This window comes from Ctenopharyngodon idella, chromosome 13, assembly GCF_019924925.1.
Source record: "Ctenopharyngodon idella isolate HZGC_01 chromosome 13, HZGC01, whole genome shotgun sequence".
In the NCBI taxonomy this organism is placed as follows: Eukaryota; Metazoa; Chordata; class Actinopteri; order Cypriniformes; family Xenocyprididae; genus Ctenopharyngodon; species Ctenopharyngodon idella.
In genome coordinates, this window is record NC_067232.1 from 29,630,110 (window position 1) to 29,657,203 (window position 27,094).

At 41.0% G+C, this 27,094-nt stretch overlaps 1 protein-coding gene across 1 annotated transcript in view; it reads right to left on the reverse strand.

The window, feature by feature from the left end:
* Positions 1-27,094, reverse strand: part of ccdc88ab (coiled-coil domain containing 88Ab) — a 51,136-nt gene that overhangs the window by 18,634 nt on the left and 5,408 nt on the right. The window contains 23 exon segments of the mRNA XM_051916034.1: positions 170-262; positions 411-556; positions 641-827; positions 906-1,049; positions 1,793-2,070; positions 2,310-2,471; positions 2,559-2,735; positions 2,824-2,962; positions 3,286-3,413; positions 3,518-4,588; positions 7,479-7,616; positions 8,448-8,617; positions 8,826-8,973; positions 12,431-12,577; positions 13,139-13,297; positions 14,538-14,619; positions 16,647-16,769; positions 16,771-16,817; positions 17,678-17,818; positions 17,900-17,983; positions 18,059-18,117; positions 21,395-21,464; positions 25,375-25,483. Of these exon segments, the coding sequence (XP_051771994.1) occupies positions 170-262; positions 411-556; positions 641-827; positions 906-1,049; positions 1,793-2,070; positions 2,310-2,471; positions 2,559-2,735; positions 2,824-2,962; positions 3,286-3,413; positions 3,518-4,588; positions 7,479-7,616; positions 8,448-8,617; positions 8,826-8,973; positions 12,431-12,577; positions 13,139-13,297; positions 14,538-14,619; positions 16,647-16,769; positions 16,771-16,817; positions 17,678-17,818; positions 17,900-17,983; positions 18,059-18,117; positions 21,395-21,464; positions 25,375-25,483 (4,002 nt within the window).

The following is a 27,094-nucleotide window of genomic DNA, read 5'->3' on the forward strand; positions in this document are numbered from 1 at the left end:
CAATGTTTTTTGAACTACACTAGTATATAGAAGACCTCAAAGCTAATTAAAAAGATAGACTAAAAGCAACAAAACTTGGATTTATGGGGTCTGTAGTGAAGTTGAAAGATAAACCCAAGGCTGTCCCATGTTACAAACATATCCAGTGATCTGTGTGAGCAACGCTTACCTTCGTGGAGGTGATGGATCATAAAATTTATACTGATCCATAATCTTCTCCTCAAGTTTCTCCTTCTGTCTCCTCAGTTCGTTGAGTTTATCACTGTGTATGAGACAGAGAGATAGAGTGAGAAGTATGGTAACATCAGAGTGTATCTGCACACAGGAGCTGATGTGAATTACAGGGAAATAGTTTTAAAAGATAAACAAGAATGAGGGTAAAAAGCGTGAATATAAGTGTGTAGAAATACATGTATTGCCGCTGCTCGACGTGGAACAGGTCTTTGCTCTCCATGGTCTGCTCCAGCAGGGTCCGGTTCTGCAGCATGAGGGTCTGGATCTGATCCAGCAAATGCCGGTTCTCTTCCTCTAGATTCCCTTTCAACTGACTTAATAACTGCAGGACACATTTCATACAAACACAGTTACCCTCCACATGCCTTTGTTAGAAAACAACTTTTTGTGTACGTCAAGCGTGTACCTCGCACTGGTTGGTGAGTTTGGTAGAGGTTATGTCCAGCTGCTGGTACTGTTCCTTGAGTTTGGAGAACTCGGCCTCTAGACGGGTCTGCTCCAGACGGGCTGTGTTCAGCTGACTCTTAAGCGTCTTATGATCCGTCTGCAGAAGCTCATTGTCCTTCAGGAGCTGTTGGTATGTAGAATTCAGCCTGCACACATGACATATGCTCATGAGCAGTCAGCATCACCTAAGAGAGAGAGAGACGTTCCCTCATCATGACACTCACGTGTGGTGCTCGGCGCTGAGTTTGTGGTACTGTGCAGCCATGTCCTGATGGCTCTTGTTGTCAGAGATCATCTTCTCTCGATCTGCTTTGAGTTCCTTCTCCAGCTGCTCCAGCTCTGTCTTCTGCTTCAACAGCTGATTGTACCTGCACATACACACACTCTGCGTCTGAATATGATTACGTCCATACTACATAGTAGGCTAAAAAACTAATTGAGCCAAGTAGTTTGTCCAAATTTACAGTATTCATAAAACAGTAGGCGAAAAGTACCTGGATGACCTATTATTTCCGGCAAGATTCTGAAGTGCGCATTCAATGGACACTTTACTATCACATGAGGCCACGGGAGAGGATTTGTGAATGGAGGTGAAGTGACTCAACTGACGCCATGAACACAATATAATGACAACATGGCAGATGTAGTACGTCTGAATTTCATTCATACTACACACATTCATACCATAGAGAACATGCTTTTTTAATGGACGTGAATATTCGAACCAAATGTAGAAGCTACTATACAGTATGCGTTTTCAGACACAGCAACACAGAGTAACGCACATGCCACTCCATGATGCTTCATACAGCCACAGAAGCACGATCATCTACTACATCAGAGCTGGATAACTCTGACCCTCGAGATCCATTTTCCTGCAGAGTTTAGTTCCAACACTAATCAAGCACACCTGAACAAGCTCATCAAGGTTTTCAAGACTACTAGAAAAGGTACAGGCCTGTGAGTTTGATCAGGGTTGGAGCAAGAGTTTTGGAGAATGGATGGATGGAGTTTGTTAAATGTTCCCTCCTTTCATAAAAAGGTCTACAACATTTAAATGTGATTGCTGAACAAATGATTGCTATCGTTGTGACATATGTGATGTTTGTACCTGTTCTCCAGGCTGCGGTGCTGCACCTCCAGGCTTTTATGGCCGCTCTTCAGCTCTCCATGTTTGCCGATCAGATCCTCGTACTCAGATGCCTGTCTCTCGTGCAGGGCGGACAGCTTCTCGTGGTCGTGTAGCAGCAGATCGTACACCGTGCGTAGTTCTTCCTTCTCTCGCATGGCGGCATCTCTCTCGCTCTCTGTGCTGGACTGCTGCGTCTGCAGCTGGGCATTCTGGGACATGAGAGCAGCGCTCTGAGAGTTCAGTGTCGAGTTCTCCACCTGTGAGCACATCATAATCACTCTCTCAAAAGTCGTTTAGCTTGAGCAGATGGCAGACGTCAGCAGGGTTCCTGAAGACTAACATCAATGTAAGATCGTTGCAAATCTCCTGAAAAGCTAATTACAACCAAACTCCTGTTACATTCATGAGGAGAAACATCTATCACACACTGATGCTCAATGGCTCAGAAATACCACAACGTTTGCCCAGATAATGCGGCGAGGAGTGAGACTCTGACCTGTAGTTTGGCGTTCTGTGTTTGCAGCGTGGTGTTGTTCTCCTGTAGGGACGCGGTCTGCCTCTGCAGCGCTAATATCTGCGCCTGAAGATTACTGCTCTGAGACTCCAGCTGCTTTAACTGCGTCCGGAGAGCCTGTTTCTCTGCTTGAAGAGTGGCATTCTGGACAAACACCAACATCATCAACTGTTTTGGTAACGTAAAGGCATTCTGATAGTGATGAGCTGCAATTGTCATGCTGGTACATACGTTTCTCTCCACCTCTATGAGTCGATCCTTGACCTTCAGAAGCTCTCGTGTGGCCTCTTGACTCTCCTTCTCCCATTTACTGATGCTCTGTGTATCCTCCCGTCCTCTAGCAGGTGAGCTCTGAGCCGTACACTCCTCCTCCTGACGCTGACGCAGCGCCTCGTAGTTCTTCTTCACCTGAAGAAGAATACACACAATCTAAAGTCACGGTCTACTGCCAAACAACCAAACAAACTCATAATGCATGCGTTTAGATGTTGCAAACCGTTTTGAGCTCCTGCCGTAGCTGCTGGTTGAGGTTGGAGGACTCCTGTAGTCGGGCTTCTAGAGCAGCTATCTTCTCCGCTTTGATCTCCAGAGAGGATTTCAGAGTGGACTCCAGTTTACACTCTAGAAGCTTAAACCTGGCAAACATGAAACAAAGTGTTAAATCAGGATTGTTTTCATTATGGATTATTATCAATTATTTCGATTAGATGTTGCAGCCCTAGTAACTACAGCAGGGCTTCTCAACTCTGGCCCTCAGGATCCACTTTCCTGCAGATTAGTTTAGCTCCAACCCTAATCACACACACCTGATCCAGCTAATCAAGGTCTTCAGGATTACTAGAAAGTTTTAGGCTGGTTAGTTTGATCAGAGTTGGAGCTGAGCTCTGCAGGAAAGTGGACCTCGAGGGCCAGAGTTGAGAATCCCTGAACTACAGTGATCTATGCAATAATGTGTTACCTGTCATCAGAACTCTCTTCATCACCCAGAAGACCCTCTTTATTGAGACCGATCTTCTCAAGCTCATGGGTCAGTTTCTCCAGGTCATTGTTAATCTGCTGAGTCTTCAATTTTTCATTGACTAGTTCCTACATCAGGAAACATCACAACAAAGGTCATGCAAGTAATCCACAATCAAGCATGCACCATATCTAAAAATGTTTGCTTGCTCTTCTTGAGGTGAGACGGTTACCTCTCTCAGAGTGACCAAAGTCTTCTTGTCAATGGTTGCTTGTTTGACCAGCTCCTTGTTGTCCTTTTCTAAGTCTTTCATGCGACCACACGTGTCTTTGAGAGTGGCGACTTCCTTGCCGAGCACACGGTTCTCTTTCTCGAGATGAGAGATACGCAGGTTGTCTTCATCTAGCTTAGAGTCTTTAATTTCAGCTTGCTGTCGCAGCCGTTTGTTCTCCTTCTCCAGCTGTTTCTTGTCCCTCTCCAGCTGAGTGTTCTCCTGCTCCAGGGTTGCGTTCTCCTGCGCCAGCTGCTCCAGACCTTTGCTGGAGATCTTCAGCTCCTCCAGGCTCTGCTGCAGGTTCTGGTTCTCCACCTCCATGTCCTGCAGTTCCCCCTCCAGCTTCTGGATCTTGCGGCTGCCGTTCTCCAGGGCTTTCTGGAGCCGCTGGTTCTCTGCATCTAGGCTTTGGTTACTTACTTCCAGACGCTCATTCTTTTTGGACGAAGCCTTCAGCAGCTCAAGGCTCTTTCTGAGTTGAGTTCTCTCATTCTCCAGCTCTCTGTTCTCCAGCTCCAGCTGGGCTGCTTTTGCTCCCGTGGACCGTAAAGACTCGACCATGCGCCTGAGCTCCAGGTTTTCTTCGTCCAGTTGAGCGCTTTCCTTCTCCAGGACCTCCAGTTGATAGGAAACATTCCTCAGACCATCCGCTGCTTTCTTATGCCTTCTACTCTCCGCTTCCAGTTCGGCATTTTCCTTCTCCAACACCTCCACCTTCTCACAGGTGATGGCGAGAGCGGCGAGTCGCTTCTGCAGACTCTCCTTTTCTCGCTCCAGTCGATGGACCTCCATCTCCAACTCTTCAGCTCTTTCTCCTTTATCTTTGTAGTGCTCCAGGTCTTTGCGAAGCTGCTTGCGCTCAAACTCCATCTTGTTGAGTTTGCTGCTGGTCTCTTTGATGGACTCGTGCAGCACACGGTTTTCTTTCTCAATGTCTTTGACGCGGGCTTCAGCGCTAACCTGAGAGCGCTGCCTGAGAGAGGCGATGGTCTGGTTCAGATGTTCGTTCTCCTGTTCCAGACCCTTGACCTGCATCACGACCACACAGAGCGTGTCAGATAATAGAGATCGTTTAGCAACAGGACAGTTTAAGGCTGCCATGAAAATCCATTTGGAATTTTCTTAAAAAACCTACTTCTTCGAACTCCTAGAGCAGGGGTGTCCAATCCTGCTCCTGGAGAGCCACTGTCCTGTAGAGTTCAGCTCCAACCCCAATTAAACACACCTGAACCAGCTAATCAAGGTCTTATTAGGCATACTAGAAACTTCCAGGCAGGTGTGTTGAGGCAAGTTGGAGCTAAACTCTACAGGACAGTTTGGACACCCTTGTCACAGACCACTCATTCAATCTAGTTATGAAATTCAAGACGATTAGTCAAAATGTTTTCGGATAACTTTTGAATGTATTTGGCGAAGAGTATGTCAAAATGGACGTGAGTCTATATCTTCGCAACGCTTTCATGTATTTCACTTATTTAGACCAAACCTGGAATGTATTATGACAACCATGACCTGAGGGTACCAGAGCACTTTCTGCAACTCTTCCACCAACTGGTCATGAGTAGTAGCGGGAAGTTCGGATCATTTTACTGACTTGGATCTTTGAATCTCATTCAGCAAAATGAACTCATGAAGTCATTTCGTTCATTTCAGCAGAACATAACTGAAATGTTACATTAAATTTCCCAACATATACTACTTATGCAAACATTTATAGTCCCTATAGTCTAATACAGCCATGAAGGCCAAATTATAAGTAAGAAATGATTAATGAATTGCTTAGCAGGGTCTTGAGGCTATGCAGTCTGTTAGTTCACCTCACCTCCCATAGGCTGAATGCAGAAACTGAAATGATTTGTTCATCTCTCGAGTTCTTCGGGTCTGCGTCCTTCGTTCTTTTGTCACGTGACCACTTCCCAGCCCAGTGTCTCGCAACAAGTACATTACATTCGTATCACTATTGACTGTATGTTGTATTATATTTAGGAATTATCATAATTATCAAAAGATATAAACATTTATGTTATGCCACTATGTCCCTTCTGACCAATCTTTTTAATACAAATATTAGACCAATATGTTCAGTCTTCATACAGAAAAATCAATTATTATACTAGCTAAAAAATAAACTAAACTTAAAAAAATAACTATACACTTGTTTTTAAGGAAGGTTGTGAATGGCTGTCACATCATGTGAAAAAAGAACGAAGGACTGCATTCAGCCTATGGGGCTGTGACGTGATGAATGAACGACTTGAACCCGAAAGACTCGAGAAGTGAACTAATCTTTTGTTTCCTGTATAGAACCTATGGGATGTTGCGCAAAATGAACGAATCACTCTCTGAGACAACTCGTTGTTCTCGAGTCATATTAAAGATGGGTTCAAAATGAACGAATCGTTCATAAACGACACATCACTAGTCATGAGATCTAAAAAAAAAAAAAAAAAAAAAAAAAAAAAATCTATATTATGCCCTGAAGGTACTGAATTTTTTTCCTCTAGAAAACTGTCATAAGGAAAGTTTTAAAAGATGTTAAAAGGCTGCGGTAAGAGTCAGAGCTCAATGCTAAGGATTTTCCTACTGGCCCGGTTGGGCTAGCGTTTCAAATTTTTACTTGCCCTGCCAAAATTTTCACTGGCTCCACCACAAAGAAAAAGGTAATAAATAAATAAAAGAAAAGTTAAGCGCAAGCAACAAATTGAGTTCTCTTTTGCCTCTTGACATGAATGGTTTAAAATAGCTTGAATTTTTAAACTAGCAGGACTTAAAAACACTTGCAAATGTTAAGCTTTTGTGACAATGCAGCATTGGCCCAATTCACCCTGACTCTGGGCCATCCTTATGTGTGTTATCTAGCAGCCTATTCCTATTAATCTGCATGCTGCAAGCCAGAGACTAAAGTTGAATAGTAAAGTTGAAAATAAGCTGTAATGGTTAAACTGACACATTTAGAGAAATGTTTATTAATGTGCATTGTCCTTGTACATATGAAGAAAAAAAACAAAAAAAAAACAGAACCAAATAAGGTAAAAGTAAAGTAGCATGACTTAATGTACCAATGCCTTTAAGGTTCAGTGATGATACTCCATACAGAGTTATCTCATATGTAAAATTCTTGTTTTGTGAAGTTTTTGATGTGTAATCTGCCATCACAAACCAGTAGGTAACCTGTCAGCCAATGAGCTTTCATGCTCCCTATTCTGCTAACATTTAAATAGTGTTGCTGTAAGCAGTTTACTAATCTCTACCAGCTTGCTACGTGACATCCTGTCTTAGTTAATGGCACACGTTTCTAAATGGGTAATCCTTAGACAAAACGGCTCAGGCACACATAGGTCATTAGTTAAATAGACCTAAGGGAATGCCAGCCCAACTACACACAGCTAGACTAAGTGACCAGTTAAATAAGCTCCAGCTCTCCTGATGCAGGATGCCAGGTAAACACAGGAAGTCAGTTGACTAACCTGTGGTCAGCACAGCTCTTCAGAACAGCAGCAGTACACAAGTTCTGGTGGTAGATTTACTGCAGTGTTGGGGGGCTTGTGTTTCGTGTTTGTGCAGGGATTTATGCATGTTTCACATGCTAGCTGCAGCACGTCTATGTATGTCTTAGCAGCAGTAAGCCTGTGTACTCACTCTGCAGATCTAAGACCAAATACATTAACTTGTCATGACCATTACCATGCTAAACGCTTATTCTGTCATGACTTAGCTATAATTACAGCTAGTAAAATCTGTTTTATAAAAGCTTTCCCATTTGACAGTTGTGGTATCAAACACATTTGGTTTTTACTGTATAAAAATCAATGATTTTGTCTGGAGGACAAGAAAAAGTCGTAATAAAATGAATTACGTTGTCAATCCGACATAAATCAGTAGTATAACATGTTTTCCGATCAACGTGAATGAAGTTTACCTGTCTGTCGGAGTTCTCTTGGAGCGTTTCCAGTGTTTTCTCCAGCTGCGCTTTCTCTTTCAGCAGGTCTGCGCTCAGACTCTCAGCACTGCGCAGACTCTCTCTGTCTGCGGTCAGCTCCGTCTGCAGCTGCTCCAGCTGTGCAAACACACACGGCACGTCTCTGTGTGCTTCATAGTCATCACACTCTCACAGACAGACGTGCGAGCATGATCACTCTTCTGACATATGGACACACACTCGCTCATAATGAGCAATCAAACTCATATGAGCGCCTAATCCTCTGAAAGCAGCTTAACTAAACCCAAATCAGATCTAAACCGGATTACTCACTGATGAATATGATCCAGCTCTGGGTGCTCGCTGTCCGTTAAGACCCGCAACATTTTAACCCATTCTGTTCAAACTGCTCTCCTTTCTTTGTGTGAGGAACAGAATCTAGTCACACCTCAGTTTTAATGTCCGCTCACACCAAGGACAATAACGATAAAGATTTAGTTCATTCTAAAAGTAAAAGAATAGCAGAGTCCACAGCACAATGGCACAGAGGAACAATATCATTGGAGCCACTTTTTTTCCAGCTGATGAATGATAAAAACATTGAGAGCCAATCAGAATCCATCCTGAGCTCAAGCATTTAACGAGACAGACGACGATGAAACTGCAGCGCGTTTATAATAATCAGAATGGTACTGTCTGCTGTTGTGGACGCTAATATAGTTATCGTTATAGTTATCATTCTTGGTGTGACTGGGCCTTTACCTCTGAAGCCAATATGACTCTTAATAATCCTGGTCTTATTCTGTAATAACAATTCTCATTTCGCTGATGTCATCAACCGCTCTTATTTTTCGTAGAGACACTTTCATCATTCTATATGGATAAAATTAACTCAAGAATGAAACACATCTTCGGAAGTATTACTGAGAACTGTGCTGAGACTCAGTGGACGGCGGTATGAACTCTGACCTGCTGGCTGAGTTTCTGTTTGTCTTTCTCCAGTCGGAGGCGCGCGCCGCTCTCACTCGACGCCTTCAGCTCCTCCACGGTCTTCAGCAGCATCTGATTCTCCTTCTCCAGCTTGAGCAGCTGACTGGATGTCAGGTCATTCACCTCGTGACCCAGAGATTTCTGCGGCACTGCGCTCACCAACACACAAAGCTCTGAGAGTTACTTTTACCGTCTACGGACACATGCAGCAAGCCCCTGTTCTCAGACCTCATCAAAGTCGGGAAAACATCCCGAATTTGGGTCAGTTAACCTTCTTGGCAAAGCATCATAATCTGGTATTTATGAGTAAACATGGCCCACATACATCCCATCTGTCGGCTGATGATGTCAGCGTACCTTCAGTGAGTTCAGGTGTGGTTTTGGAGAGCTGCTCCAGTTCCCAGCCCAGATGCAGAGACTCGTCCATACTCTGTTTCTGAGCCATCTCTAGCGACAGGTTCTCCTCCATCAGTTCCTCCATGCGCTTCCTGTCCATGTCTCGGTCCTGCAACACAACGCCATCAGTCGGCATCCAGCGCACAGAGGGTCTGGCTCCATACAATCATACATCACGACTATGATACTTCACATCCCAGTATATGTATCTGTTCATTCACTTTATTTTCTAAAGTTCATTTTATGGAGAAGCAGCTCGTTTCAATACGCTGCATTTCTCGATGAGGTCAGATCTGCTTCTATGAGGAGTCATACTTAGGAAAACTATTTTATTTTTTCTCAAATTCCGTTTCTCCTGTTTTCTGCATTCTGTGTTTTTCTGTTTTAATTGTTCTGGATTCCATTTTAATGGCTTAATTAAATTTTAACAATCAAAAAGTATAAGCTAATTATTTGAATTCATAAAACTACTTTCATCCAAAACTTGCCAAATTCTGTCAATTCCATTTTTATGACTGGATTCTGCATCACAGAAATCATAGTGCCCTACATACTAGGGTTGCGTGTTACGAGTTAAAGAGATTTATTGACTATGAATGCCATTTGATCATGTGTTTGTCTACAGCAGTGTGTGCTCAGGGAATCTGCGTCCAATACTAATTTTGTTCTGTAATTGTATTATAGTATTTTTACAAATAAAAACGTGGATGAAAATGGAAATAAACACTCAGCAATCTGGTAAGAATCATACATACAGAGTGAATATTTTTGTCTTGTTTTGATTTTTTGTTTGTTTGTTTTTGACTTGTTTTATTATAATTATGAAATTAAGCACCTGGTCTGAGCTGGGAAACAAGGGTTTTAATGCCCCAGCAGCATAAGACATCTTACAGACACACTTAAGACGTACTGTGCTCCCTCCACTGGCTGAATCTATGGCACTTTTGAGTGTAGCTAGGCTGGAAGTTGCTTGTGCGTAATTTGACTGTATATTGTTATGCATTCTGTTTGTATTATGGTAAGGTTGTGGATAATAGTAGTGACTGACCGATAACCGAATTTATTGACATTTCAGCATTTTTGGTTTTGTTATATCAGATTCACAGATAAATGCTACATAAATGCTTTGTAGTTTAAGCAGCTTGGTGCTAAGAAATAGAGGAGTCACGTAATCCGTCATGTCATATCTCAATAAAGATATAACTATACATGAATTAAATAAAACAGCCATTAATAAATGTATGTTGGAAATCAAACTGCTGAACTTAATTCTCTCATTAGAGATGCTCATCATTAGTCTCATAAAATGTTGCTGAGGAATGCTCCAGCTTGGCCAATGAAAGTAGCTTTTAACAAGATCCACGCGCTTAAAACTCCCTAAATTATATTAACATTTACAAACCCGATTCCAAAAAAGTTGGGACACTGTACAAATTGTGAATAAAAAACGCAAACGTCTGGGGACTGAGGAGACAAGTTGCTCAAGTTTAGGAATAGGAATGTTGTCCCATTCTTGTCTAATACAGGCTTCTAGTTGCTCGACTGTCTTAGGTCTTCTTTGTCGCATCTTCCTCTTTATGATGCGCCAAATGTTTTCTATGGGTGAAAGATCTGGACTGCAGGCTGGACATTTCAGTACCCGGATCCTTCTTCTACGCAGCCATGATGTTGTAATTGATGCAGTATGTGGTCTGGCATTGTCATGTTGGAAAATGCAAGGTCTTCCCTGAAAGAGACGACGTCTGGATGGGAGCATATGTTGTTCTAGAACTTGGATATACCTTTCAGCATTGATGGTGCCTTTCCAGATGTGTAAGCTGCCCATGCCACACGCACTCATGCAACCCCATACCATCAGAGATGCAGGCTTCTGAACTGAGTGCTGATAACAACTTGGGTTGTCCTTGTCCTCTTTAGTCCGGATGACATGGCGTCCCAGTTTTCCAAAAAGAACTTCAAATTTTGATTCGTCTGACCACAGAACAGTTTTCCACTTTGCCACAGTCCATTTTAAATGAGCCTTGGCCCAGAGAAAACGCCTGCGCTTCTGGATCATGTTTAGATATGGCTTCTTTTTTGGGTTTTAGCCGGCAACGGCGAATGGCACGGTGGATTGTGTTCACCGACAATGTTTTCTGGAAGTATTCCTGAGCCCATGTTGTGATTTCCATTACAGTAGCATTCCTGTATGTGATGCAGTGCCGTCTAAGGGCCCGAAGATCACGGGCATCCAGTATGGTTTTCCGGTCTTGACCCTTACGCACAGAGATTGTTCCAGATTCTCTGAATCTTTGGATGATATTATGCACTGTAGATGATGATAACTTCAAACTCTTTGCAATTTTTCTCTGAGAAACTTCTTTCTGATATTGCTCCACTATTTTTCGCCGCAGCATTGGGGGAATTGGTGATCTGCCCATCTTGACTTCTGAGAGACACTGCCACTCTCAGAGGCTCTTTTTATACCCAATCATTTTGCCAATTGACCTAATAAGTTGCAAATTGGTCCTCCAGCTGTTCCTTATATGTACATTTAACTTTTCCGGCCTCTTATTGCTACCTGTCCCAACTCTTTTGGAATGTGTAGCTCTCATGAAATCCAAAATGAGCCAATATTTGGCATGACATTTCAAAATGTCTCACTTTCAACATTTGATATGTTATCTATATTCTATTGTGAATAAAATATAAGTTTATGAGATTTGTAAATTATTGCATTCCTTTTTTATTCACAATTTGTACAGTGTCTTTTTTGGAATCGGGTTTGTACTATATAACCTTTATTTCACTAATAAACACGTTAATAATTACATCTCTGTGGAAATTAATTATTATCTCCAAGAGATCGCAATTTGAGTATAAGTTCAGTGTAAACACCTAGATAAAAACAGCGCTCTGTCAGCAGGTATTTCATAATCTAGACACACAAAAACATTTCACGACGCATGTGTGTGATGCTGACGCAGGAGCCGGCCAATACTGAGGCGGCGTTCTGACGTAGAACCTGGAAGTGCTGCACTGTATTCACAATGTAAACAGCATAGAAGACTGATGGGGTAGAGAAGAGATTGTTGAATAAAGTCATTGTTTTTGTTTGTTTTTTTGCACACAAAAAGTATTCTCGTCTCTTCATAACATTAAGGTTGAACCACTGCAGTCACATGACTGTCACATGCAGTCTTTAGTACCTTTCTGGACCTTGAAAGTGTTGATTATATTGCTGTCTATGGACGAGTCATAAACCTCTCAGATTTCATCAAAAATATCTTAATTTGTGTTCTGAAGATGAACGAAGGTCTTACGGGTGTGGAACGACATGAGGGTGAGTAATTAATGACAGAATGTTCATGTTTGGGTGAACTAACCCTTTAAATAAAACTTCATTTCAGTGCTGTTCTTATAATTGTGTTAAAAGCAGAAATAAAACAAAAAAAATAATGGTTCTACATATCGTTTAGCAGGTACATAAACATGCAAATAATCGTATCAGTTACAAAAAAAAATCAATATCAGTCTATATAGTGCTGCATTAATGGACTATACGTTTGATCACTATGTGCTCTCACCATCTCCATGTCGTGGATCTTGTTTTTAAGCTGCAGATTTTCCTTCTCCAGCTCATGATGTTTATCAGATCGAGCTCTGAATGACTCCAGCTGATCCTCCAGCATGCTTTTGGTCTCCAGCAGAACCTGATTGTCCTCCTTCAGTTCCTACATGAACACATAATCATGACAGCCATCAAAATCCCAGAATTACCTCATGAACACATAATAATCATCAATGACAGGCACAGCATTCCCAGCATTCCCTCGTGAACACACAAAATCAATAACTGCCACAACATTCCCAGCATTCCCTCGTGAACACACACAATCAATAACTGCCACAACATTCCCAGCATTCCCTCGTGAACACACACAATCAATAACTGCCACAACATTCCCAGCATTCCCTCGTGAACACACATAATCAATAACTGCCACAACATTCCCAGCATTCCCTCATGAACACACACAATCAATAACTGCCACAGCATTCCCAGCATTCCCTCGTGAACACACACAATCAATAACTGCCACAGCATTCCCAGCATTCCCTCATGAACACACACAATCAATAACTGCCACAGCATTCCCAGCATTCCCTCGTGAACACACACAATCAATAACTGCCACAGCATTCCCAGCATTCCCTCGTGAACACACACAATCAATAACTGCCACAGCATTCCCAGCATTCCCTCGTGAACACACACAGTCATGTGAACGCACCTCCACTCTGGTCCTGTAGAACTCAATGTCGTGGAGTTTCTCTTTGTAGCGCATCATTTCACTCTCCAGTTTGTCCACTCTGACGGCCTTCTCTCGGAACGCGTCCAGCTCGTCACGATACGCCCGCAGCGAACGCGCGTCACACATCAACTGCAGGTTCTGACAAACACACACAACAGCAAATTATACTTCTGCACTTCTTTAAATGTGTCTCTTTTTACAACAAAGTTCAATCTTTGTAAACACACAAAACTATTTTTGGAATAGATAAAAATATGCATAGATATCTATATGTATTTACCACATCAGATCTGACCGCTCCAGACACAACAACATGTCCGCTATATTGGAACGGCCAACATTTCAGATGTTGCTCATCAGTCTCAGTAAATACCAATGATTTTTCATTGAAAATGCCACAACACTGTGCAGCCTTCGGTTGTGAGAGCCACAGATATATGGCAGGGTTCTCTGATGATCAATCATATTTATCATTTTAGCCAATATTCTTTTTGATTTACCACATGCAGAATTATCTAACATTAACTCTTTCCCCGCCATTGACGGAATTTTCTGGCAATCCCTGTTTTTACTGTTACACAGTAGGGGGCGCTATCACGCATCTTCTGAAAGAGTTCAGGATCTCAGGATCAAAACACAGGTGAAGAAGAAGCAGAAACAAGCGATAAAAACTTTGATATGCAAGCTGCAGTCTTTGACAAAATAATAATTTTATCAGCTTTCTGTTCTGCTTTTTTATAAAAATGCTGCTTTTGTTTTTGTTTTGTTTTTTGTTGTTTTTTTGATATATTGCATGTTCAGATATTTGTAAAGCAAAATATTCTGGGGGCCATGAAAGTTTTGTGAAAATGATCAAAAATGCTGGCTCTGGCTGGCAACTTTTTAAAAAACGCCGGCGGGGAAAGAGTTAATGTGAACCAATGGTGGAGAATGATACAGATATTCATACAGGAACCACTGCTGTAAGCTTTCATTGTATGGAAAAGAGCAGAATAAAATCTTCTCAAACATTCTCTTCTTGTATTCCACAAAAGAAAGTAAATCATGCGAGTCTAGAATGAAATGAGAGTAAATGATTTTAATCTTTATTTTTGGCTGAACTATCGCTTTAAGAGCCTGGACTGCTGCGTGTGTGTTTATTTATCACTGTATCATGCCACAGATCGGACCGAGTGATACAGCAGCATCTATAAATACACACGTGATTATTGGCTGAGCTGTTATTGGACGTGTAAAGCTGTGGCATGTAATTAGTTAAAGGATTTACTGTAATCATGACACATTAGGACTCGCAATTACGACCACAGAGATTTAGTTGAGCTCAGTGTCACACAGGAACATGTTTTTTATATGATAGACAGGTGAGGTGACGTCTCACTTCCTGCTGCAGTCTCTTCACTTCTGCCTCCATGTTGTCCAGCTCCTGCCTGCAGTCCAGCAGTTGTTCAGTCTTCTCCTCTCTGAAACACATCAACACACCGTTAGCCTGCAGAAGCGGGTGTGACCTACAGGTTAAAGATCTGGGCAGCTGGTTTAAGCCTCAGCGAGGTTAATTCAGCTTCAGTAACGTGACTGTGACGTCACTCCAGCCGCCGAAGCTGTGATAATCCTACTGTAAGACACTTTGGATGAGAAAACATCTACTAATCAACTTTACTAGAGACCAGATGACTACGTTTGATAAAATGCACAGGAACTAAACGAATCTCCATCATGATCAGTGGCATGACTGTGGGGAACAGGAAGTGGAACTGTGCGATTCTTTTATGGCACACTGATTAAAATAGACTGTCCTCCTTTACCCTGCAGTGAAAGACAGAACAGAAGGCAGGTACGCAGCCGCGGCCTCATTAAAGGTGCGCAGAATCATCCAGAACTGCGTGCAAACGTTCTGCATGCATACGGTACAATGTGCCAAAGGTCATCTAATCAAGCCACGGACACCAGACTGTTGTCTTTACGTTAATGTGTTTTAATCTGACTTGTTTCAGACAAGAATTGATATTCTGTTGAAAATCAACTTCATACACAGGCGTTTCACTTGACGATCATGTAAACGCAACACTTTTAGCAAACGAACCGCTGTCGCACCTCAGTAGTTGACCTTCTCATCAGTATCCAACATTATATATTCATTTTATTGAAGGTCAAAACTTTATTTGTTGCCCATTCAGACAGGGCAATTTTTGTACATGTACATGTCTTACAGCACAAACATCCTGAGCATGTAAACGGTTAATTATTTAAAGTCGAGCGAGTTACGTTCATCCTCGTCACAGCAGCGGACGGACGAGACACTGCAATATATCGACATGCTCATTCTGAAATCTGAATACAGACTAATGCTTTTTAAGGGCTGCACATTCACCTGAATTCAGCTTGTACAGTTATTCACTGTGGTTATGTAATTATGTGGTGCTAGATAACACCTTTTATTAGTACAGTAACTGAACGTAAATGATTGATGGGTTTTCGTTAAAGAGTTACCAGGATGTCACAGAAGCAGTTCAGATAACTTTAATTCCTATGCAATTAAAAGGCAAGTGATTTATGCTCAGATTACTTTTTTAAGTAACTAGTAAAGTAACGCATTACTTTTAGATTTACAACAAAATATCTGAGTTACTTTTTCAAAAAAGTAATGCTAGTTACTTTGTTTTCCCATTTATAGACTGACCTCTCTTGTCGTCATGTTGAGAGAAATCAGGAGTAAGGCTGCACTTCCTTCAGCCTGAGGCTTATTCATTTCACTTTTGGTGCGAAAGGGCCTTAACATTTGCCAAAAACAGAACTTTTATTTATTTATTTATTTGTTAAAAATCAAGCAAGCCCAGCCCAGGTGAGGAAAAGTACGGCAAATGTAATGTAATGCATTACTTTTCATAAAAAGTAAAAAAAGTTACGCAATTAGTTACTTTTTCAGGTTGTAACACAGTTGCTTATCAATATAACAATATGGTGTGAAGTTGTAAGTCAGTTTTATGTTATCTTCTGATTCTTTTATCATTGTTTTATTTATTTTATATTGATATTGAGGTCAAACTATATGCTTTATTTTACATTCTGTGTCATATAGTTGTTTTTGAATATTTTTATATTGATATTGTGTGATTGTAATATTTGATTTTATACTTGTGTATGAAAAGTGCTATATAAATAAATGTTCAATATTATTATTATATTTATTATTACTTTTAAGAGTAACTTTCCCCAACACTGTTTATGGTTACTGTTAAACTCTACAAGAGCTTGATCATCAGAAAATAAAGGCTTCACAGCTTATTCAGAGAAATAGGAAGTACTTTAAGAGCGCAGACACACCCCTGAACTGAATCACGATGAGCTTCTCTAATGGATTCCAGTAAAGCAGCAGTGATGCACCTGAGAGCAACTTCCCCTCATTTAAAGCACTTCCCCTGGCGCTCGTCAGGTCAGTATCGTCTCCGGACAGAGAGGAAGCTGAATAATTGATGGCTCAGATACTCACAGCTCCTGCCGCAGGCGTCTGATCTTGGCTTTAGCGTCGGCCAGCTCCACAGACAGGTGCTGCACGCTCTCCGTGCGTCTCATGCTGGGCGACTCGCTGGGCGACAGGGGTGGCGTGGACCGCAGGAGATGCGTGACCGCAGTCCCGCTCCAGAGTCAGAGACACAATCGTCTGACATCAGGAACAAAAACACAGATTCAGCTGAGCATCATGGGTACTAACGCTGTGATCAATGCAGCATCAGTCGTCCTGCTCTTCACTACACAATAAATTAGTTTTGTGCCATACTGTAATAGGGCACACATTTCATGAGTCGATTTCAATACACAAGCATTTGATTTGAACTGCTCCCGATTTTGAGTTAATATTGATTAATGTGTTTATATATCAGATACAACACGTCACCTTCTCTCAAGGCAAAAAAATCTCTACAGTGATCTGTCACGCCACATTAAAGAGCATCTAAATCACATTTATTGACTGAATTTAGTGATGAAACTGACAGAATTTGAAAGCTGAGACTGTTTCATATCAAAAGTGTCAAAGATTATTGTGATAATGTTTGGTGAAGTTTTGTTCAACTGAAAACAGCACAGAATAAAAGATCGATTCTTGTGATTTAAGAATCCCTATCGAGATCATTAAAATGAAGATCAATTAAAATAGAGAAATTGATATTGTCAACACAGCCCTTTACACTTAAAAATCAAGGTTCTTCATTGGCATTGGTGTTTATGGTTCCATAGGACCTTTGTAGTGGAAAAAGTTTCTTTATATTATTTAAATATTTTCACACTAAGAAAAAAATGGTTCTGATCACTGAAAAGTTCTTTGGGAAAACAAAATGGTTCTTCTATGGAGTCGCTGTGAAAACCATCTTTTGCAACCTTTATTTTCAGGAGTGTGTCGTACTGTAAGGCCATTTATTTAAATGATGTGGAATATGTATCTTGAATATAAGCCTGAGTGAGTCACATGGTCATTGATTAACCACATGCACTGATACAGCATCAAGTGTTTTCATTGGTTACCTCGGCATGTTGGTCTCTCTCGTCTACGAGGCGCTTGAGGTTAAAGGTCAGGTCTCTGACAAGCGTGTCTTTATCGTGCGAGACGGACTCGCTCTCCTCCACACACTGAAGGTCAAAGACGTTCTCCTGGTTATGGGTCACCTTCACACACACACAAACATAACAGAGGGTCAGAGGTCAGCAGCTCAATGAGCTTCGCTCATGTTGTCATGTGACACAGACCTCTTGGATGTGACCGGCAATGGCTGCCTGCGTGTCATAGTCCAGCGTCTGGATCCTGTCGATGTATTCCTCTTTCCTGTTGCACTGGAACACACAGACAGAGAGGCAGTGTGAGTGTGATGATCATGTGACCTGTGTGTGTGTGTGTGTGAGTCTTACCTGTACAGCGCAGCCCAGCAGCAGCAGCAGTAGTTTCCTCATCTCCTCCAGTCCTTGCTCTGAAAACACACACATCAGCAGCTGCTGCATCACAGAAACACACGCTAAACTCTGACACACGAGATCCGGCCGCCTTCAACACTGACATATCAAATAATACTCTAATAAATATGACGTTTTGAAATGGAAACGTTTATTGAACCTTTAGACATAATATAAAAGAAAATAAAAATTTGCATGTGTTTTATGTTTTGCTTCATATTTGATACATCAGGCTTTTATGGCTCGTATTGTCTGATATAGTGAGAATATGGAGGAAAAACAGCTCAATTTATTCAGAGACTCAAACCGAGCAAAAATATGCAATTTGCTGCAGATGCTGATATTAATATGGACAAAAAGTGATGAAATTCTGATGCTTGAAATGGAAATCATTGAGATCTTTATAACAGTACAGCAGATTCTAACATAAAATGCATATAAACATTTACTTGATATAATCCAGTGCAGATTTGACAGCAGAAAGACACGTGAAGCACAAGCTGAAAGACTAAAAGACTTTTACTTGATAAAGTCTAAACTGTCAATCAGACGACAGAAGGAGACTGAGTGACAGGTTTATCAGATCACGTTCATCATTTAGAGGCTTTAGAAATTCACGTATCAAATATGATACAGTAGCTGTACAGTTCAGCCAGATTGCACTCATCCTCATGACTTTCTCTCTTCTGTGAAGCACAACACTGAGATAAAATGAAGTCACACAGGTTCAGAATGACATGAGGGTACATGCTGGTGTTTGGGTGGACATGTCTGAACTGAAGATCTGCAGAGAGATCAACATGAAGTGAACCTCTGACTTACGACCAAGTCTCATGGTGTCTGTAATGTGTGTTCCTGACAGGAAACGCAGGCTGACATGGACAATGAGGGTCTGAACACTACAACACTTCCTGTGCAGGACTTCCTGTGACACTGCTGAGGACGCAGCACATGACCTCATGCAGTGACATCACTGACTACAGCACTGCACTGCCTTAAATAAAACACTCACTTTCAGAGGGTTGTTTCTCCAAAATTATGCTAATTTTCATGCTCACATTCACAACATTTTAATGGACTCTGTGACATTTAAAGACCAAGAGCAAACCACAACCATCCAATCAAATCAAGCCCCGCCCTACATCTGTTCTTGTTTGAGAGGCCATTTCACTCAGATATATGGCACAATTCTATTTATAATTTAGCTTATTCTGAATGGAAATATTATATATATATATATATATATATATATTTTTTTTTTTTTAAATCTTCAGAATTGCATTAAAAATATGCAAGACTTGTCTTTGTCCTGCACTGTCTGTTCATCCACGTCATTGTGTGATTTTCGCCTTTAAAAAAGGATGCAGTGATCTTTATGACATCAGATGCAGTGACGACATCATCAGTGCGTCATGGCGGTCACTCAGTCATACTGACCTCATCAAACTCAGTTCAGCTCTGTTATGAGACAGAGGTGTGTCTTAATCATATCTGCTAGTCACAGCAGTTATTAGAGGTCAGTTATTACTGCAGGGAACATTTTAATGCACAAATGTTTCACCAATCACTATTACTTATTACCGTTGGAACGTGGAAGGGTTCAATTTGAGCAGATGTTTTTCCCATCATCACTGTCCTCATCAGAGCTCATTTCCCCAGGCTCATATTCACCATCTCAAACATATTCTCAAAACTAGCGTTTTCAATGTCTTCATAATCAATATTTTGATTGCTGACAGCTAGGGCTGGGCGATAAAACGATAACGATATGTATCGCGATAGACACGTGATCGATATCAATAAAAAATGTGTTCGATAAAGCGTTCAATATTTTTTATTCTTCGTCGGAAGAAAACAAAAGGTTGCGAAGCAAGTTTGGTTGCATTAACAAAGGCACTCGCTCTCTGGTAACCTAGCAACGTAGGGAGTGACACGCTAACAGCCAATCATGTAACAGTATCAAGTTTGGTTGCGCCATATCGTTGTCTCGTGCTGGTCTGCTGGATTCCTCTTCAGTAACCGGAGACTGATAAGCAGAAATTGAGTGCCGCAGCGAGCGAGGAAATTGTAAATAAAAGAGGAAAAGTCAACTCGCCAGTATGGCAGTTTTTTGGATATTATAAGTCTGACCGTAGTCAGACCAATGTCATCTGCAAATTATGCAAGACCGTCGTCCCCGCCAAGACTGGTAGTACCACTAAATTCTCAGGTTTCTCTATGTTTATATTTAACACTTTGCACTATTTTATTACACTTTGTTAAGCATTTCTTTCATTTTGCACCTTAAATGTTAAGAGATAATTGTTAAGTGTTCATTGTGACTTTAGACTTGTTTACATTTTAATTATTTGAGTTTTCCATGGTTGTTGACATTTCTGTCTTAATAACTGAGGGGGATTATGATCAGAGGAAGGTTAAGTGTAAAATAAAAAGTTTAAATTTAATATATTTTTCTCCTGGTCCTTAAAATGGGTCATAAAAAATATCAATAATTATCGATATCGACCGATATGAAACACTGATATCGTGATACAGTTTTCAGCCCTATCGCCCAGCCCTACTGACAGCTTCTTCACCAGATCCACCATCAGTGTCACTGATATTTGATTCGTACAGTACTTGCTCTGCAGTAAATCACTGAGTCATTTCAAGTTTTGCTGATGTCATGTTTTGTTTTATGTCTGCAGTAATTACGAGTGAAACATCACGTCATCATTGTGTATCAGACACTGCCACAGGTGAACTTCAGAGTCATCAGAGATTCAGTTATTGGTGCACTATTACATTCCTCGGGTCGCTAATGACCCCATAAATTCATTTGAAGACAGCCATTCTTTCATTTTTCTTATTATATTGTATATTGAAGAATAATAAGAAGGTTGATGTCTAACTTTAAATAATGAATGAGGGGGAGGATAGTGAATGACGTCCATAAAGCCCAGAGGTGTGTGTTTAAGGGTTAAATGTGAGAATGAGATTGTCATGGGATGTGAATATTTCTTCCAGTAATAATGTGTGATTTATGATAAGGCAGGTCACTGATAAACCCTAATTTCTGATGATCAGATGTTAAAGACAGTAAATAATCTAAAAAAATCTGTAAGAGAGCAAACATACATCTGTGTTGGGAATCATTTATATCACTGATCCATTATTTAAATTTTTATCACATGTGATTGTTTAACATCTATGATTATTGTTTAACTATTGTTTAATTGTCTATGTCAAGGTTCCACTGGATGTTGAGAAGCAGTTTGGTGTAATAACGTGTTGAATGTGACATGTTGGACGCACCACTGAGAGGAGTCCTGCCCAACACCAGCACGTCAGGAAGTGACATCACCACCAGCTGCTGCAGAGTCTCCTGGAAAACACGCACACGCATGAACAAAACTTCACTGAACGTTATTTGTAGATTCTGCCATCCAATAATCACAATAATCTTTCATACTTCTGATATGAAACAAAGTCTCAGCTTTCAAATTCTGTCAGTTTCATCACTAAATTCAGTCAATAAATGTGTTTTTGTGTGTCTTTAATGTGTGTGACAGATCATGAAGTGATCATCTCTTCCTACAGCAGCAAATAAACATGAATGAACATCAGAATACAGATACAGAACAACACTGAAATGAATCATGTCTCATGTGATCCATCAATCAGTGTTTCAACCACAGAAAGACGTCAATAAAACAGATGGAGAACAATATGATCCGGTAACGTCACATTTACCTCAGAAAAGACATTCAGTGACCATAAACAACTTGGAGTAGAAACATAACTATATTATTAAAAAGTTATTATTACAAAAGCATTATAATCAAAACTCCCTTATGTGCAAATTGGTTGTTAAAGGATTAGTTCAGTTTAAAATGAAAATTAGCCCAAGTTTACTCGCCCTCAAGCCATCCTTGGGGTATATGACTTTCTTCTTTCTGATGAACACAATCAGAGATATATTAATAAATATCCTGATGCATCTGAGCTTTATAATGGCAGTGAAGGGGATCAAGGAGTATGAGCTGAAGAAAGTGCTTCCATCCACACCCGTCCATCATAAACGTACTCCACACGGCTCCGGAGGGTTAATAAAGGCCTTCTGAAGTGAAGCGATCCGTTTGTGTAAAAAAATATATCCATATTTAACAAGTTACGAAGTAAAATATTTAGCTTCTGCCAGACCGCCTTCCATATTCAACTCACGAAAAAGGTACGTTTTTTTTCTCTTTTTTTGTAAGTTGAATATGGAAGGCGGTCTGGCAGAAGCTAAATATTTTACTAATAAAGGCTAGAAGGCCTTTATTAACCCTCCGGAGCCGTGTGGAGTACGTTTATGATGGATGGATGTGGATGGAGACACTTTCTTCAGCTCATACTCCTTGATCCACTTCACTGCCATTATAAAGCTGAGATGTGTCAGGATATTTATTAATATATCTCAGATTGTGTTCATCAGAAAGAAGAAAGTCAATCACCTTGGATGGCTTGAGGGTGAGTAAATCTTGGGGTAATTTTCATTTTAAACTGAACTAATCCTTTAAAGGGAACCTATAATACCCCTTTCACAAGATGTAATATAAGTCTCTGGTGTCTCCAGAATGTGTCTGTGAAGTTTCAGCTCAAAATCCCCCACAGATCATTTATTATAGCTTGTCAAATTTGCCCCTATTTGGGTGTGAGCAAAAACACGCAGTTTTTGTGTGTGTCCCTTTAAATGCTAATGAGCTGCTGCTCCCGGCCCCGTTTCCAGAAGAGGGCGGAGCTTTAACAGCTCACTCTTCGGTCGCTCAACAACAACAAAGCTGGAGAATCTCACGCAGCCAAAATGAGGATTGTCAGTAACGGTGTTCAGCCTTACATTGTTCAAACCGGAGTCGACACTGATGGAGAGACTCAGGAAGAAGTTACAACTTTTAGAATGAAACTGGACGTTTCTGAATGGTTAGTGGATAAATTTATGTAGTTGCTGTGGAGTTGATTCAACTCATCCACTAGCATGTGCCGTCATGTTAATCTTTTGTGCAAATCCAGCGTTGAATTGACCCTCGTTTGTGAAGCAGTCCGGTGTAAAATGACGGCATGACAACAACACCTCTTCCTCTTCTCTAAAGCAGCCCAACATGGCCTCACCCCCTTTGTTGTGTGTTCTCGGGGGTGGGGTTTATGTAAATTTTAGGGTTAGTGATGTCACCAACCCAGGAAGAAGCTTGTTGTAGTCCTTAAATAGTGATTTCTGTAAAAGAAAATATCTCCCTTTGCATTGAACTTTGAGTGTCGTAACTTTGCCGATGTTGTTAATGTTCAAAAAGCAACATTACACACTAACTAAAGTTAAAAAAAGTCCCTTTACATTTAATCTTTAATATTATAATAATGTAGTGACTGACAAAGTTTCTCTGGACGCCCGACACACAGACAGGAGCAACGTTTAGAAAACTCTGAAGCTGTTTCAACAGCAAACCCTGCAGGAAACACAGGCATAACAGAGTCAGTGTTGTGAAGTTCATCAATTATGAAACGAGTACAGCTCTCCAGCTCTCCTTTCAGATCAATTCAGTTCAGTAACTGTCAATGTTGCAAAATTTGTCAATTATGAAATGAATCTGATTCAGCTGTAAAGCAGCTCTAAAAAGACAATAGTGTCATCAGTTCACTTCAATAACTGTTTAATTTCTGCTATAAGCAGCTCAACAGGAGACAACAGTGTGGTTATTCAGCTCAATTCAGCTCAGTCAAACTGAAAATATTTCTGAATATTAAGTGTTTTAAACTCCATCTGAACTCCAGATTGTGTGTTGATGTTATTTAACACACTGCATCAGCTGCTTCTGCCTGAGTTTGAGTCGCTGAAGTGTTTTGAACACGAGTCTGAGCCGCCCCGTCAGCGCCGCTACTAGATTAACTGATAATAGTCTCATCAGTGCTTAAGAGCAGCTGTAATCACAGAGATCACGTGTGAGCGACTCATTGTCAGTCCAGGACGAGAGCCGCTCGTGCGCTGCAGCTGTGTGCGGATCACACGTGTTTCCATAGCAACGCCGCCGCATTCACCCGCTCGCACTGATGAATGAGCCGTCCTGCAGCTCCAACACTACAGGTCAGGGGTTCGATTCCGAATTAAGATGTGTACCCTGAATGTAAACGCATTTATCCAAAGCATCTGCCAAACGCATAAAAATGTAAACATAAAATGAGTGACATCAAGACCATCCTGGTGCACGAGCAGCAGATCCACACACACACACACACACACACACACACACACACACACACTCTCAGACGTGCAGTAACACGCCAGTCATCATCTCAGGGGCTGCTATGACAGGAATGCAGCACAAACACACGGTCCGGAGACTGAACAGCAAACCTGACACAAACTGAAACACATGTCAGCTGAAGGACGCGAGTATGGTCCATTACATCTCACATGAAGCGTCACATGACTTCAGAAGGCTTGACCTAAAGCACAGGGGTCATATGAACCACTGCTGATCCAGGAGAAACACTGGAGGTGTGGAGGTGTGTTGAATTTACATTCATTCTTTTGATCACAGACTCCTGGAGGAACTGAACGACGCCAGCGTTCACTGTAAGGTGCTGATGATGTGAAGAGTGTGTCACATGACACGTTAGACGCTCATGTTCAGGTGAGTCGAGCTAAGTCTGTGTTAACACTAGACATTGACAAATTTCACAATTCGGTTCACAATTTTGATTTAAAAGCTTGCACTTTGATCCAATTCCAATACTGATTCCATATCAGATCACGTGGATGTATATCAGGTTCAGTTCATGTCAGCTTTTCTCAAGGAAATAAATCTCTCTGAACTGAAGCTGTAAACTCTACAGGAACCTGTCAGTCATTACGTTACTGTAATATTACAGTTACAATAACAACTGATCTGCATACAAACATTTAAATTACACATTAAGTAGTTTTATGAATATAATGAATGTGTAATATAGTGCATATGTTTATCAGAACGCTCTTCTCTAGAGTTATTTTTTCGAGTTTATGGTCATTGAATGTCTTTTCTGAGGTAAAACGTGACGTTATTGATCTCCAGCTGTTTTATTGACTGTATTTATCAGAAAGACCACACTTTCTCAGCCCTGGTCAGGACTCTTCACTACTGATGTGTGTTCATGTCACGTCCTCCCAGAAGCCTCTGCGGTCAGACGCAGTAGCACGACTGCATGTACATCCAGCTCGAGTCATGTGACCCCGTTTGATGAATAACTGCTGACTGGTTGGCCGACAGTGTGTCGCTCACCTGATAGTAGCTCTTGATCTGCTGCACGAGGATGGACAGGTTCTGGATGCGCAGCGTCGGGTCGTTGTTCACCTTCCTGTGGGGTCTCTGGACGCTCGACTGCGGATTACTGTCACGACAGACAACACATGTGTTCAGCTCATCACATGATCACTCATCATCACATTTACACTTGTCTACTGACAGCAATGTATTTATATTTCTCATCAACTGTCAAGCCTTCCTTATATGGAAGCTCATTTCTGCCACGGAATAAAAAAGGTAACTGTGACAAGTTAGAGAGTCACAAGTCAGAATTTTGGGATCATAAGTCACAGTTACCCTTTTTTTTTTTTTTTTTATTCCCTGGCAGAAACAAGCTTCCACATCATATCTTTACATTCATATTTTGTCCACTAACATATTTTTTCTTTATAAAAAGAAAATTTGCAATAAGCTGGAAATGATGTAATATAACAGCACAGATTGGGCAGGAGAACGAGGACATGCGAGAAGCGTGACTGCTTTTAAGATGCTTTCAAGACTATCACATGACTCAATCATGTGACAAATCAAGCGTTGAAGTATGAGAGCAGAAATACTGATGTACAAGATCAGTGAACGAAAGTCCAGTGTTTTAAAGGAGTGATGTTGTCATGATCACAGACATAAACACAGTCATCAGAAGAGAGACGGTCACTGACATCATGACATGATGCTGGAGATGAAGCAGACGCTGACATCACAGACACATGTGACTCAACGACACAACTCCACTCACACGTCCAGCTCTGCTACTGCCATCACATGAATGTGCTCCTCTCTGCTCTCATCATGTGATGTGATGTGTGTATGAGGTGTGACGGCCTGTGTCTGTGACTGATGACGTCATCATCACTCCTGGTTGTGATTGGTTAGGTGTGTCTGAGTGCTGGTTTCATCACCTGATCATCATTGATTCATGTTCAGTGGGCTTCATGTCACACTTCATCTGCCATCACACGCCTGACAGTGTGTGTGTGTGTGTGTGTGTGTGTGTGTGTGAACTGGTTTGACCTACATTATCAGTGTGCTCATAATGTAGTGTGTGTTGAGGTTCACATCCAGCAGTTACTGTAATTCAAATTGATAAAAAAAAAACAGACTAATCTATTTTTTTATTTTAAAAATGCAGAAAGTTTCTGTGAGAGTTATGTTTAGGGGATAGAAAATATGTTTAGCTCAGTATAAAAACCATTATACCAACGGAAAGTTCTCATAATGATGACTGCACCAGTGTGTGTGTGTGTGTGTGGCTGTTCAGTAATAAGCAACATTAACACACACTGAAACAGCATATGGACAGCTGTAATCACACACACACACACACACACACACACACACACTCTAACAGCATTGACATGCTGCTCCATCAGTCAATACACACACAATGACACACAGCCCCGAGCACTAGTGACTAACCTACTTCTGACAGACACACACACAAACATCCAGTCACACACACACACACACACACACAGGTTTGTTCTGCTATCTTATTGAGGACATTGCATAGACTTCCATTGATTTTATATCAGGTCAATGATATTTTCTATCACCTAACCCAACCCCTACTCCTAACCCTGCCCATCACAGAAACATGTGACCATAATAGATTTAAATAAAGACATCTTTTGGTTGATTTATAAGCCTTTTAAACTAATGACCAGTCAAATGTCCTCTCTAGTGGATTGTGAAAGTA